Source organism: Pelophylax lessonae (assembly GCF_965119305.1).
Source record: "Pelophylax lessonae genome assembly, chromosome: 1".
Classification (NCBI taxonomy): domain Eukaryota; kingdom Metazoa; phylum Chordata; class Amphibia; order Anura; family Ranidae; genus Pelophylax; species Pelophylax lessonae.
Window position 1 is genome coordinate 446,792,603 of NC_138768.1, and position 15,620 is coordinate 446,808,222.

At 39.1% G+C, this 15,620-nt stretch overlaps 1 protein-coding gene across 1 annotated transcript in view; it reads right to left on the reverse strand.

Annotated features, from left to right (window-relative positions):
• Positions 1-15,620, reverse strand: part of LOC309545083 (coiled-coil domain-containing protein 17-like) — a 125,281-nt gene that overhangs the window by 33,313 nt on the left and 76,348 nt on the right. The window contains exons 2-4 of the mRNA XM_082244216.1: positions 8,354-8,476; positions 8,106-8,235; positions 3,525-3,678 (exon numbers count right to left, since the gene is read on the reverse strand). Of these exons, the coding sequence (XP_082100342.1) occupies positions 3,525-3,678; positions 8,106-8,235; positions 8,354-8,476 (407 nt within the window). The remainder of the gene's footprint in view (positions 1-3,524; positions 3,679-8,105; positions 8,236-8,353; positions 8,477-15,620) is intronic.

Sequence of the window (15,620 nt, forward strand, 5' to 3'; positions counted from 1 at the left end):
ACATCAGCAAAATCAAATTTTGTCTGGGGCATACTATCAATGTCAGCTCATAAGTAGACATATAAAGTGTCTATCAAAGGTTGGAGACAAACCCTTCCTTGTTTTTGCATCATTTTGGGAAAGGCACTGGACAGGCTTCTGTCACAAAACGCTCACAGCACCCTGTCACCATAGAATGGTACCTTTTTTGATGGTATATAATAACATTTCTGTAAGTGTTTTGTAACAGAGTACAGGACACTCCTAGATGCTAAAGCTGCTAGAAAGTAACATTTTCATTTCTTCATTCTTGAAGAAAATTGTAGCCTGCTGCAGACTAAAATTGAAAAATAATTTGTAGTAACATTAAATTTTAACATGGCTAATATTGCAGTTGTATATGTATTTTCTTTTTTTTTTTTAGCAAAGTGGAATTCTTTGTGGATATTGCTGCAACCTACCATCAAAAAGGTACCATTATTTAGAGGCAGGGTGCTGTGAGCATTGTGTGAAAGAAGCTGGCACAATAAAAACAAAAAAAACAAAAACAAAGCATAAGCAAAGTGCATCTAAAAGAACTGAATTAGTGCACCGCCAATATTTTATCCATGGACCTGCATTAAAATAAAAGCGCTCCTCCCTTATACAGTTTTAGTACAGGTGTGCTTTAATGGCCCATTCACATAATGTGCTGTAATAACACACAAGCGTTATGGAATTCCATTATTTTGTATGGTTTGGCAGGTGCACAAAAAAAAAAAAAAAACATGACATGTCCCCCCTTATTTTTTTTTTTATTTGTTTTTGCAGTGCTACACAATGCATGTGTGTTGTGGTGTACCATAGTGTACATGCATAGCCAACTTCTGTAGTAGTGTTCTGGGGTGCTTTTCAAAATAAATAAATAATGTGTGCTGAAATTGTCCAATACAATATCCAATCATTGGGCCAATCAGAAATGGAAGGTTATTTTCACATAACATTTTAAGGCTTTTTTCACTGGTGTTAGGATTTAATATTGAGATGCAAAGAATTATCTTTTTTAATTTCACAGGACGCTAAGCCCTTTTTTTAAATTAGATTTAAAGATGTACCTAGACACAAAGAATGTGTATGTATCCTCTAGAAAAAAAAAATGCAAGATATATCTAGTTAATAAAAAGAAAATCTCACAGTGTTAGAAAACAAGCAATGCACATTAGAAAACGAAACAAAAATAAAATAGAAATAAAATGCTTTCCATGTATCTATGTTTATGATAAATGTAGATAGAGTACATTATGTACCCTTGCAGTAAAATAGGGAAAGTGGGGTTCCAGAGCCCAATCAAGAACAAGGTAATTAGCAATCCAAAACTAAAGAGAAAAGTTGGACTGTAAAAGTCAGACATGGAGTCTTAAGATAAAATTCTAACTTTTATTATACATGATCTTTAAAAGGCAAAAAACTTCAAAAAAACATTGATTTATGGTGCTTAATTGATCAACTATACATTGAACAATAATATTGCTCTTGCTTGATACATCCAATAAAGAGAAATCCTAAGAGCTGGTTCACATTTGTGTGGCTGCGGAGTTCGCATGTAATGTCGGAGCGCACTGCTCCTTCATTGCATGCGAGCGGCTGTGCGGTGCGAGTTTAGCCATACACTTTGTATGGCTAAATTCGCACCGCACCCGCAGCAAACACGCACAGGACCCTTTTTTCTAGCCGCATCAGGATCGGATCGCACAGCGGTTCACACTTGTGCAATCCGATCCTGTGCGAACTGCAAGATCGCACTGCGATATGCGATCAAACTGGGGGTGTTGTTAAGATTACATTGACACCCCCAGCGTATCGCATATGGCAGTGTGAACTGCCGGGGGTGCGTTTGCGATGCGGGAACAGGCTGCGGATTTGCAGCCTTCCCGCATCGCATAAGTGTGAACCGGGGCTAAAGGAGATGTACAGCCAAAGCTCATTTGGATGCACATCTCCTATGGATCACAGGAGTGCAATTGATTTTTGGAAGTCGGGATCCGCCAGGTGCCTGGACTGACACATGGCTCAGGCTCTCAGTGAGCCCCTGAGAGCCTGAGCTGGCTGCTCCCCACCCTTCCACAGCCCAGCACTCCAGTAAGTGAGGAGAGGCAGAGCAGAGAGCCGCTGACTGACAGTCAGCGGCTCTCTGCTTGGGGAGCTGTCAGAACCAAGCAATTGGCGGTGTTTGATCGTTCAGTTCTCAGTGCAGAGGGGCACTGATGGTGAACATGCTGAAATGTTATGCTTTCTGCACTATAATATTGTTCTACTTAACTGGGAGTATTGAAAGTGTAGTAGTAGTGTCCAGTCCACTGAGTCTACTCCAATCCATTCCACTGTATCTTTTGTCTAGCTTTTTCTCTAGCAGTTTTTCACTGACTACGCTGCGCTTCGCTGCAGTCAGTGCAAAATTGTTAGAAAAAAAGCTAGACAGTGGATTCCTGTCAGTGGACTACTGCTGCAGTAGTGCGCCACTCACTGCTGCAAAAATTTTAAATCACTACTGCAGTCGCTGCAGTAGTGATTTAAAATTATTGCAGTGACTGAGTGCCCTACTGCAGCAGTAATCCACTGACTCCAGTCCAATCCACTGTGTAGCTGTTGCCTAGCTTTTTTTTTTAGCAGTTTTGCACTGACTGCAGTGGTTGCAGTGAGTGCCCTACTGCAGCTGTAGTCCACTGACTCCAATCCACTGTCTAGCTGTTGCCTTGCTTTTTTTCTAGCAGTTTTGCACTGACTGCAGTAGTTGCAGTAAGTGCCCTACTGCAGCGGTAGTCCACTGACTCCAGTCCAATCCACTGTCTAGCTGTTGCCTAGCTTTTTTTCTAGCAGTTTTGCACTAACTGCAGTAGTTGCAGTGAGTGCCCTACTGCAGCGGTAGACCACTAACTCCAGTCCAATCCACTGTCTAGCTTTTTTTCTAGCAGGTTTGCACTGACTGCACTGCAGTAGTGATCTAAAATTATTGCAGTGAGTGAGTGCACTACTGCAGCAGTTTATTATGCATTATGATGTGATACTGTCCCCGCAAGTGCACTTTTCCTACTAGTTTTGATGCAGTTAAGGTGTGAAGAACAAGCCCTTAATGTTAAAAATGTTAATAAACAAAGATTAACATGTTCAGTAACAGATTTGTGTTTGAAATATGTGTTTATTTTGCAAAATTTTAAATGTACAAAAATCTCAGCCAATATTGGCAGATACCAATATGTGATCGCCAAAATATCGGTATCGGCAACAAAAAAACAATATTGGTCGATCACTAGTTTTGGCAGAGGTTCCCTGAGACCTAAAATAATTTCAGGATTTGCTCTGGGGTAAAAAGGTTGAGAAAAGCCACTTAAAGGTATTATACCAAAGACAGTCCTACTGTACTAATGTTTAGCCTCTTTTGAAATATATTTGTACAAATGTTGATTTTGTTATACTTCTGTTGGTAATGTATGTCTAAAAAAGGTACATCACGATCATGCAACAAAATGTTATTAGCTAGTTTGAAATAAAGAACTTAATATCCTTACATTGATTCAACTTGCAGGAGGTCTATTTGTTGTTTCATGGCACCTAGGAGTTGTTCATTCTTTTGTTCTTGAGCATTCAAATGTCTTATCATTTTTTCAAGATAACCTGTATTCCGACTCTGAGCAGATATTTCATTCAACCTCTGCACTATATCTGAAATGAATCGGGTTATATTCATTATTCAGCATAACAGTGATATGTATGTATGTATTTATCTGGATGTTTTATTTTAAGTACAGTCACTGAGACAAAATTTGTCTGTGAATGATTTACAGTATCTCACAAAAGTAAGTACACCCTTCACATTTTTGTAAATATTTTATTATATCTTTTCATGTGACAGCACTGAAGAAATGACACTTTGCTACAATGTAAAGTAGTGAGTGTACAGCTTGTATAACAGTAAATTTGCTGTCCCCTCAAAATAACTCAACACACAGCCATTAATGTCTAAACTGCTGACAACAAGTGAATGTTAATAAGTGAAAATGTCCAAATTGGGCCCAATTAGCCATTTTCCCTCCCCAGTGTCATGTGACTCGTTAGTGTTACAAGGTCTCAGGTGTGAATGGAGAGCAGCTGTGTTAAATTGAGTGTTATCGCTCTCACTCTCTCATACTGGTCACTGGAAGTTCAACATGGCACCTCATAGCAAAGAACTCTCTGAGGATCTGAAAAAAAAGAATTGTTGCTCTACATAAAGATGGCCTAGGCTAGAAGAAGATTACCAAGACCCTGAAACTGAGCTGTAACACATTGGCCAAGACCATACAGTGGTTTAACAGGACAGGTTCCACTCAGAACAGGCCTCAATATGGTCGACCAAAGGAACTGAGTGCACTTGCTCAGCGTCAAATCAAGAGGTTGTCTTCAGGAAATAGACATATGAGTGCTACCAGCATTGCTGCAGAGGTTGAATTGGTGGGGATCAGCCTGTCAGTGCTCAGACTATACACCGCACACTGCATCAAATTGGTCTGCATGGCATCCCAGAAGGAAGTCTCTTCTAAAGATGATGCACAAGAAAGCCTGCAAACAGTTTGCTGAACACAAGCAGACTAAGGACATGAATTACTGGAACCATGTCCTGTGGTCTGAGGAGCCCAAGATAAACCTATTTGGTTCAGATGGTGTTAAGTGTGTGTGGTAGAAACCAGGTAAGGAGTACAAAGACAAGTGTGTCTTGCCTACAGTCAAGCATGGTAGTGGGAGTGTCATGGTCTGGGGCTGCATGAGTGCTCCCAGAGCTGGGGAGTTACAGTTAATTGAGAGAACCATGAATGCCAACATGTACTGTGACATACTGAAGCAGAGCATGATCCCCTCCCTTCAGGGACTGGGCCGCAGGGCAGTATTCCAACATGATAACGACCCCAAACATACCTCTAAGACGACCACTGCCTTGCTAAAGAAGCTGAGGGTAAAGGTGATAGACTGGCCAAGCATGTTTCCAGACCTAAACACTATTGAGCATCTGTGGGGCATCCTAAAAAGGAGGGTGGATGAGCGCAAGGTCTCTAACATCCACCAGCTCAGTGATGTCATCATGGAGGAGTGGAAGAGGACTCCAGTGGCAACTTGTGAAGCTCTGGTAAACTTCATGGCCAAGAGGGTTAAGGCAATGCTGGAAAATAATGGTGACCACACAAAATATTGACACTTTGGGCTCAATTTGGACATTGTCACTTAGGGGTGTACTCACTTTTGTTGCCAGCGGTTTAGACATTAATGGCTGTGTGTTGCGTTATTTTGAGGGGACAACAAATGTACACTGTTATACAAGCTGTACACTCACTACTTTACATTGTAGCAAGGTGTAATTTCTTCAGTGTTGTCACATGAAAAGATATAATAAAATATTTACAAAAGTATGAGGGGTGTACTCACTTTTGTGAGCTACTGTATTTTAGAAAGTATTGCATAGCCCATGGTGTGTGTCTGTTTAGAAATGCACACATTCCAGGACAAAGCTGGGTATATTAACCATAAGCAATGCGAATAAGGTGTTTTATATCCACAATTGTAAACATTGTTTCTACTTTTTTTGACAATTTTGAAGTGAAGAATGAAATGAAAAGGACGAAATTTAAAAAGAATGAGAACTAGGAGTGACAGCTAGCCTTACTACCTTGCAACGGCCAGAGAAAGCAGAGTAGAAGAACCGGCTATGAAAATTACATTTTCCACAATACTTACAAATGCAGAAGGCTTGTTTTATATTGGTTTTACTACTTGTTCAGGATATGCGAACACATGGTGACCATCTAATACCTTCCAATAAATTGATATTCACAAACCTAAATCATGTGATTAGTTATGCAATCTAACATGAAATCAAACAGTATTGTTGTCATCATTCCTATGTGTACCAACTGCAATTCTATGAAAGTGACATCTTAAAGCTTGAAGCCTACCGGCTATGCAATCAAATACAGATCACACCACTACGAAGATCTACACTACTTTGAAAAAAGTTTGACAGGTGTGAAATGATGTAAACTAAGAATGCTTTCAGAAATAGAGGTTTTAACAATTTATTTTCATCAATTAACAAAATGGATAGTATATGAACAGAGGAGAAATACAAATCAAATCAAATCAGTATTTGGCGTGACCACTTTGCCTTCAAAAAAGTTGAATTCCTTGAGGTATACTTGCACACAGTTTTTAAAGGAAAGCTGCATGTAGGTTGTTCTAAACATCTTGGAGAACTAACCACAGAACTTCTGTTGATGTTGGCTGCCTCCAAAACTTCTGTCGTGTAATCCCAGACAGACTCAATGATGTTGAGATCAGGGCTCTGTGGGGGCCAAACCATCACTTCCAAGACTCCTTGTTCTTTATGCAGAAGATAGTTCTTAATGACATTGACTGTATGTTTGGGGTCATTTTCTTGCTGCAAAATACATTTAGGGCCAATCACACACCTCCCTGATGGTATGGCATGATGGATCATTATCTTCCTGTCTTTCTCAGCACTGAGGACTCCATTTTCAGAAATGCAGCCCCAAACTTGCAAGGAACCTCCACCATGCTTCACTGTTGCCTGCAGACACTCATTATTGTACGTTTCTTTGTGCTTCTTCAAAAGAGCTTGAACAGTACATCTTGAAACCCCAGTCTGCTTTGACATCTTTGCCTCGGAGAGACCTTGCTGATGCAGTATAACTACCTTGTGTCTTGTTGCTGTGCTCAATTTTGCAATGGTGTATGATCTCTGACAGGAAATTGTCTTCAACAACCTCACCTTAGTACTAAAGTTTGGCTGTTCCTCAACTGGTTTTAAGACTCTGGTTTTTCTGTTTCAATGTTTTAACCTACATATGAAATTGATGATCATTAGCACCTGTTTGGTATAATTGATTAATCTACCCCTGCCTCTAATCCTACAAAATTCCTGACTTTGTGTAAGTGTACAAAGTGTATAAGTGTAGAAATTGATGCTGGTTCAAAGCCAAAGGGCAGTCACACCAAAAATGTATTTGATTTAGATTTTTCTTTTGTTTGCTCATTTTGTAAATTGATAAAAATAAACAATTAAAATATATATTTTTTAAAAGCATTCTTATCTTACAGCATGTGTTTGCACCTGCCTAAAACGTTGCACAGTACTGTACATTCAATTAATTGCTAAACAATATGTGAGCCCTTTAAAATACTGTCTTAGTTTCCACACAATGCATTTCTAATGCACTAGTCACTAACTGATGACATGAAACTGTTTCTTTTTTAGATGCTAGTTAATAATCTTGAAATATTAATAATATTGTTTTTCTTACCATTTAGTTACTGACTAGTATCTATGATACATAATGATATCATGAGATGCTTGCACAAAAGCACACACACAACACAGATTAATACTATGGTAACTGTTGTCTACACAAGGGATAATAATAATGAGAAACACTGCAGAGTTTGGTGAACCAATTGTAAGCTTTAATCTGCGTGTTCAAATATACCAAAATATACTGATTATCCTAGTAAAACTAGGACAAAGTGAGGACAATGATAGCTGGCCAATGATAGTTCCAGCTTAAAGGGATCCTGTGCTTTCTCATGCAAGGCCAAGGAACAGGTTCTCTACTGCTGAACCAACATTCTCCCCAGAGTTGAATAAACTCACCTTGCTTTTGCTCCCCTTGGTTCAGCCACTAGGAGTGAAAATAAATACCCAGTACTTCAGAGTATGGAAAGCATGTGACTCACTCCCCTTCCTCCCACAATGCAATGCTAGGAGTCTGAGTTACCAATCAGCAGGCACGTTCATTATCCCATAGGGATGAAGAAAGAGTCATTGCTCCTTTGAAAACTCACTTTTTTTTTTTTTTTATCCTGCAGTTAAAGAAAAGTGTAGGGGAAGGTATCTGAACTCACTGCTTTCCCTATTTCTACTTATTATAAAAAGAAGCATTAGTGCCATACTAAAGCAACAGATATGATTTTCTTTGGGGAAAAGTCACTATGCTGTCTTGGAATTCCTAAAGAATTAACAAGCATTATATTAAAATTAAAGTGGTTGTAGACCCTTACATACACTGTGTATATAAAAAAAGAGAGCTAAAAATACCAAAACATACCATCTCTTTGTTTCTCCAAAAGTTTGTTTTGTGATAAAATATCATTGATTTGCTTGCTGTGAGCGTCCGCAAGATAACGTAGATGGGTTTCATTATCAGGTGCAGGTTCTAGTCTGGCATTTCCATTTATCTATAGAAAAGGTTTTTAACGGAAAAGACACGTTGTAAAGCTCAAGCACAACACAAGCCTATGTCGTTTGTTAAAACTCAAACATTGTATCCATAAATATTATACCCACTAAACTTACTTTTTCAAAATCAGTTTTCTCACTTGAATCCAAAAATCTGTAATCTACGAGAGGCCTTTTAAAATTATTTGTCTCCTTTGTATGTTCATCCTTGCCTCGACTTGACTTTTTGATTCTGTTAAGCTAAGATAGATATATACAGCATTAATTATGATTAATTTGCATTTGAATATATATATAAATATATATATATATATATATATATTTATATTTATATAGTCATATACATTTCTGCCATCCATTATTCTCAATTTAAATGCTAATTTGTAACACTGTTGATTTACTGTATACTTTTATAAAAATATCCCATTAAGTGTATATTGATTGGTTTGCGCAAAAGTGATAGCGTCTACAAACTTTGGGAAATATACTGGAATTTCTATTGATTTAATTTTTTTACTAGTAATGGCGGCGATCAGCAACTTATAGTGGGACTGCGATACTGCGGCAGACATTCAGACACTAACTGACACTTTTTGGGAACCAGTGACACTATTACAGTGATCGGTGCTAAAAATATGCGCTGTCACTTTACTAATGACACTCACTGGGAAGGGGTTAAACATCTAGGGAAATTCAAGGGTTAAATGTGTGCATAGCCAGTGTTTTGGTGAACTGTGTGTGGTGCTTTTACTAGGGGAAGTAATGGATTTTATTCCCTGCTTTGCAGGGAAATAAAATCTATTACTTCCCTGGTGACAGGACAGGGCTCTGACTTGTTTATATAGGCATGGCTCTGTCCTGTGTAAATTCATGACAATCCACTGGGTGCCGGCGGTAATCCATTGGCCAGCACCCGGTGATCGACACCTGCTGTGTTTAGTCACAGCAGATGTCGGGTCCCCGGCGGCACGAGCCCCTTACCTTGAAGTGTGTGTATTATGATCTTGTTTCCTAATCAAATGGACACTTTGTGAAGATATAAATTATGTGCTAGCGCTGAGGATTAAAATTATTCTAATAACACAGTGTGGTAAGCTGCTGCTGGTATGCAAAAAGGGGGGTGTACCTTTTTAAAAGTGTGTAATGAAAAAATACCTTTTTTTTTTTTTTGATAACGCTCTGTGTGCGGAGCGAAACGCATCAAGCTGTTCGTCCGAATACGTACTACGCCCGACTGAATCCGACTTCCGGTATATGGAGATACGGGGAGAGAGTATAGCCATCTGAGTGGCGACCCGTGGGATGGTTTTCAGGCGTTTAAACCTCTGCTACATTGTAAGTGTAACCTGTATTGTGTGCATCGAATAAAGTTGTTACATACTTCATGATGCCAGCATCTCTTTCTTTTTTGAGCGTCACCTGGATGTTGTGATCTACAGTGCATCTATAAAGCTGTTGAGTTGATGGTCCAATAAGGCTGTTTCATCAAAGGATATTCTGAAAGCGGTGTATTATTTGGCTTCTGGTGAGTAGGGGACCAAGAGGGTAGCACCTACTCGTATATAGAGAGCACCGGCACTTTTTATATGAGCACGCAGCACTTTGGACTTATGTTTTGCACAAAGACTGTCACAATTTGAGCACGTGATTAATTGAAGGAATTTAGACAATATTTTATATTTATTAATATTTTTTTCACGATTATGGTTTTTGTATTTATGTATATTGATTGGTATTTATGATATAATAATCGTGTATATTAAGTTAAGCACTAGCACTTTATACACAATATTTATTGTTATTTGTGAAGATATGCTCATGGACACTTTGCGAAGATTCTTATTTCACCAGCGGGAAAGGATTCCCTGCCACTCTGCCAAAAGTGTTCTGCTCAGGCCCAGGACTTTGGTTGGAAGAGCCAGGGTGCTTAAAATTATTGAGAAATGTTAGTTTAAAGTTATGCTGTGTAGGCTCCTAGCTAATTAGGCAGTTGGGATGCTTGTTTTGTTTTTTCTTTTCCAGGGTTCTGGAAGACCTTTGTGAACAAAACACAGCCAAAATGTACCCATTTGAATAGACAGTACTATTAGTGCCCAGTAGGGGCTTGGTTAACAATGTACATTAATTTGTCATATATTATAATAGGAGTAAATGGTGTCCACTCGTGCCAATGGATTTGTAAATGAAAATGTGATAATTATTCAGCTGTTAAGGACAAAAGATAAAAAAGTATAAGGATTATAAGTGTGATTAGAACACACTTCCCATAGTGCTTGCTATATCAAAATGTGTACCTGTGACAAAATGATAGTTCAAAAAATTCATATAAACTAGATACAATTAATAAAGATTAAATATACAAAACAATTAAATTAAATTCGTTGATAAATTCATATATAATTATACAGAAATATAAATATAGATAAAGTGCTTGATTAAAGTCTGTGTAGATCAAAGTAAAGTGCTTGATTATATAAAGTGCTCTGTGTGTACAAAATTAAGAGACAAAGGCCATCCACCGGTGTTCCTCTAAATGGGTAATTGGATAATAAACGTTTAGATACAGATGGTCACCCCAGAGTGTCAGTGAAAATAGGTGAAATACCTACTCACCAAATGCAGTTGATCTTGCTTGCCCTATAGCAACAAGATCAAATAGAGCTCAAATGGTCTCCGTGGCAAGGTACAGGATGTCCTCTGAATATCGATCCTCCTGCTTCCTTATTTCAAAGTCAGGTACCTTGTGTGATAATAAAGAAGGAGTCCAGACTCCTCATAGTGAACTCCATTGGCACTTTTATTACCCAAGCCTGGTCTAAACAATTGTAAAATGTAGCGATCTCAGCCAAAAAGATTTTGTTAGGGCATTGCTTTCCCACTCAGATGTAGGGTTTGGAGGCTGGGGCGCAAAGCCAGCTCCACTTCCAGCTTGCGTTCCACCTACAGCAGCTGATGCCACCACGTGCGTTCCAAACTAACGTATTTCGTCATCAAAATAATGTCTTTAGAGATTCTTCTAACACTAAACTAGGGCTTATTTTCAGGGTAGGGTTATATTGCAGCCCGCCCCGAAAATAACAGTAGGTATTATTTTCAGGGTAACACGGTATGTTTCTAAAACACTATGGTACTTTATTTTATTCATCTTTCCCTCGCCCCGATGCAGCCATTTCACTTCTAGATAAGAATTAAGCATCACACACACATGTATGTGTGATGCTATAATGGCACACATACATGTTACATGTATGTGAGGATAAGGGGGTGCATTATGGTATTCAGAGAAGCCACAATGCAAATCCCATCACTACAAGGCAGCCAATTAGCCATTTAGCATCACACAACCATGCAGGGTATAAAAACAGTTTTCACTCTCCCTAGACTCTCTGCAGCCAATAGGAAACAGAGGAATCGCACAGTAACTGTGCTGCTCTCACATCTGCTTTCTCCAGCTTTTCATGACAAAGCCCTTATCCTCACATACATGTAACATGTATGTGTGCCATTATAGCATTTCATATACATGTGGGTGTAATGCTTAATTCTTATCTAGAAATTAAATGGCAGCATGGGGGCGAGGGAAAGGCGAATAAAGTACTTTAGTGTTTTAGAAACATAGATTACATAGAGGGAGAATGGGAGGAGCTGGAGTGCAGAGGGCTGGAGGGGCAGAGCTGCAATGCAGAAGGCTGGAGGGGCGGAGTTCACATCAGTTGGAAAGGCGGAGCTGAATTGCAGAAGGCTGGGGGGACAGAGTTCCAGGGGAAATGGTTGATTTTCTTGGGGAAAGCAATTTCGGCACAGCACCAGACTGGAAGGAGGGAGCACCGCCTGGTGTACACAAGCACACACAGCTCAACCCTGCATAGTGTAATTTTACATACAAAGGGATCTGAACATAAGGTGATCTGACTGCTGTAAATCTTGAATCCAAGCATTGAAGAAAGGTCTTTTTAAACGAGTTGTGTCCAGTCAGAATGAGACCGTCCGGTAAAAGCCCACCATCCCAACGAAAGTCCAGGCTTCCAAAGAGAGTTCCGCCACCTCCACCACCCTCAAGAGCGGGGACAAGCAGAAAAAATGCCTCCCAAACAGAGGAAAGTATTCTCGGGCAGAAATACCATTCTTAGCTTGGAACACAAGGAAGCACAGAGCCGGAACTCTTTAAATCTAGTTCCAAGCATACCAAACATTACATTTTATTACTAGTCTGTATATACCCCTACACTGTCAAGCCATTTTTCAGTGCTGTGATAGTTTGGCTGACATTACTCGGACATGAAAAACTGCACTGAAATAAATGTTATATCAGGTTTTTGAGACAGAGCTTTCTTTTGGTGATATTTGATAACCAATGTTTTTTTTTAAATTTTTTTTATTTTTATTTTATTCTTTGCTATTTGAAGGAAAAAAGACAAGCATTTTGAAAAAATAAAGCAAAAAAATATAGTGCAGCGCTATCCAATATGGTGTAACCCATATATCAAAGTGAAACATTAAGTGACATAAGATACACAGTGAGCAAAGAAGTCCATAATTGTGTTCCAAAAAATAATAATAAGTGGTATAAAAAGTCCCAGAGAGGTGATGATAGACCCGAAGACTTGAATCCACAGATGGAGGCAAGGGTACACCCGTGGAATATGAGTAGAAAAATAGCAGCTTACCAGAAGCTTAGGCCTCCAACTTAATGGAACGGCCACACACGCTAAAGCAATAATTCCAATGGATCACCTCCTCCAGAGACCAGGTACCAGGTATATTCCTCTATGTCTTATAGGAACTCCACATATGGTGTCATAAGCATATGGAAGGAAATAAGTAGCACATAGTGTGATTCCGTAAATTATCCACAAGGTTTTATTTAGATTGCACTTACATGAATGACTTGAAAAAAGGCACATCAGATTATCCAAAGCCGATAGAGAAAATCGCGGCATTCCGCGTGTATGTGAGCCGGCATCTAGGGGGCGTGACAGTTGTGCGTCCAGTACCGCCCGACCGGTTTCGTCATACGTGACGTCGTCCGGGGCATGGTTACCGTACACCACTGTCACACCAGTTAAATCCCCCAGAGGCTATGACGCTTCCGCACCACGGGCCAATCAGATGGAATGAAGGCTCGTGGGGTGGAAGTATCATACATGTATATGCCGAAGTGAGGGAAAACGTTCAACAGTATCACCTCCATGGAGATCTCGTATCACATGACAGATTCTTTGAAGATATCTACTGGCACCATAATAATAACGGCAGACCAATTTTAAAGGCAAACCAGTTTGTGAAAAACGGGAGAGATCTCTTCATATTATAAGTGACATCGCTGCCATCAATAAAATGAAGCATAATAAAAAGAAAAATGGGATAAAAACACTAAGGAAGAGTATGTATATATAAATATATATACTCTAAAAAGACAATTTATTAAAATTATTAAAAAATATAAAATGAAGAATGGTCCATACATAAAACTGGAGATTAAAAAAGAGCTCCATCTAGTGGCGAAATTTAGAATGTAGGACACATTTTGTGCATATAGCACTATTTAAAATGTCATGGAGTAAATAGATGACACTTCCCCACACATATAAATTATACAATTAGCACATACCATCAAAAAAAACATTTAAAAAACACCAATATAAATTAATGTTAAAAAACACATTAAAAACAACTGTAAAAAGCCCCTTAAATAGTTTACCAGATAAAACATATTAATTATTGTTAATAAAACAGTTAATATCCCATTCTATATTCAAGCCATGGGGGACATATGTTTTGAGGATATATATCCACCGTGTCTCCGCACGGGATAATTCTCTCTTAATATTAGATCCTCGCGAGTTGGGAACATAGCGGTCGAAGGCTACAAATAAGGTGTTTTTGGGATTTTTGTGGTGACATAAATCAAAGTGTTTTGAGACACTGTGGCCGGGGAATCCCTTACGAATGTTGGCCACATGCTCACCCATGCGTATTTGCATGTTGCGCAAAGTACGGCCAATGTACTGCTTGCCGCAACAGCATTGGAGCATGTAGACAACATTTGGAGTTGAGCAAGTAATGAAGGAATTGATGACATATTCTCTTCCTGTACTGTTAGACTTAATTTTTTCTATTTTTCTCCCCTTAAAAGAATTCATAGTACAAATGTTACACTTTTTGCACAGATAGAAGCCCTTAAATTCAGGAAAGAATAAGGGTCTTGTGGGTTTTTCTATCACATTGCGCGCAACTTGATTCCTTAGAGAGGGGGCTCCCCTAAATATAACATTTGGTTGTTCAGGTAGTGACGGACCCAAAATACGGTCATTTTTAACCACTGACCAGTGTTTACGGACAATTTTCTTGATTTCATGGTGTTGTGTAGAGAATGAGGTAACAAAACAATTTTTAAAGGATCCGTCATTCAAGTTACGACGGCTCCTTGGAGCTAGTAAAGAAGGTCTTTCCAAATTGGCCACTTCTCTAATGGTTTTATCCAGATTTTCTTGTGAATAGCCCTTATCCAAGAATTTTGTTTTTAATTCAGGTGCCTGTATTAAAAAATCTCCTGAATGGGTACAATTGCGACGTAACCCCATAAACTGACCCTTGGGGGCAGCTTTCAACCATGAATGAAAAAAAGTGTCTGTGAATGTGATGAAAACAAGATTGCTTCCAACACTTTTCACAGAACCAGAAAGATCAAATATAGGCAACAAAAATGCACTTTGATGACTGAGTACTGGTGAAAAAATATATAAACAATTTATTGAAGCACTTATGCCTGGTGAATGGACAATGAACATACATAGACACAATACATGATAAAATCATAAAAACATGTACATTCAGTGGATGGCATCACCACCGGACCACAATTTAGGAAATTGATGATGATGAATGGGGGTTACAGAAAGTTGGATCAGAGATATTGGGCCCAATCCGTATAACTAAGTATGCACTGCCTGCAGGGTTCTTGTATGCAACCGCGTATAGTTCAAGGTAGCAGGATGGTGATATCGCGTAATGGGTATAGAAACAACCTGTAGGAAGTGGTTAGAGCAGATGAAACAAGAGATCCACCAGGGTCGATTCCAATCCTAATAGAGGAATAGGGATGGTGTTTCAAATGCTGCTATGCAGGGGATTATGCTGGCTGGACTGTGTGGGCTACAAAAAAAAAAAAAAAGGTTGGCAAATTTGTGGACGCCTTGATCAAGGAGATGGAGTTTGAACTCCCTTCCTACGTGCAGGACACTAGAGATGTACTTAGTAAAATAGTCGATATCATAGTTCCCCCTGAGGCCATCTTGGTAGGCATCGATGTCGAAAGCCTGTACACGTCAATACCCCATGAATGGGGTTTACAGGCAGTACATCACTTCCTGCAACGAAAATT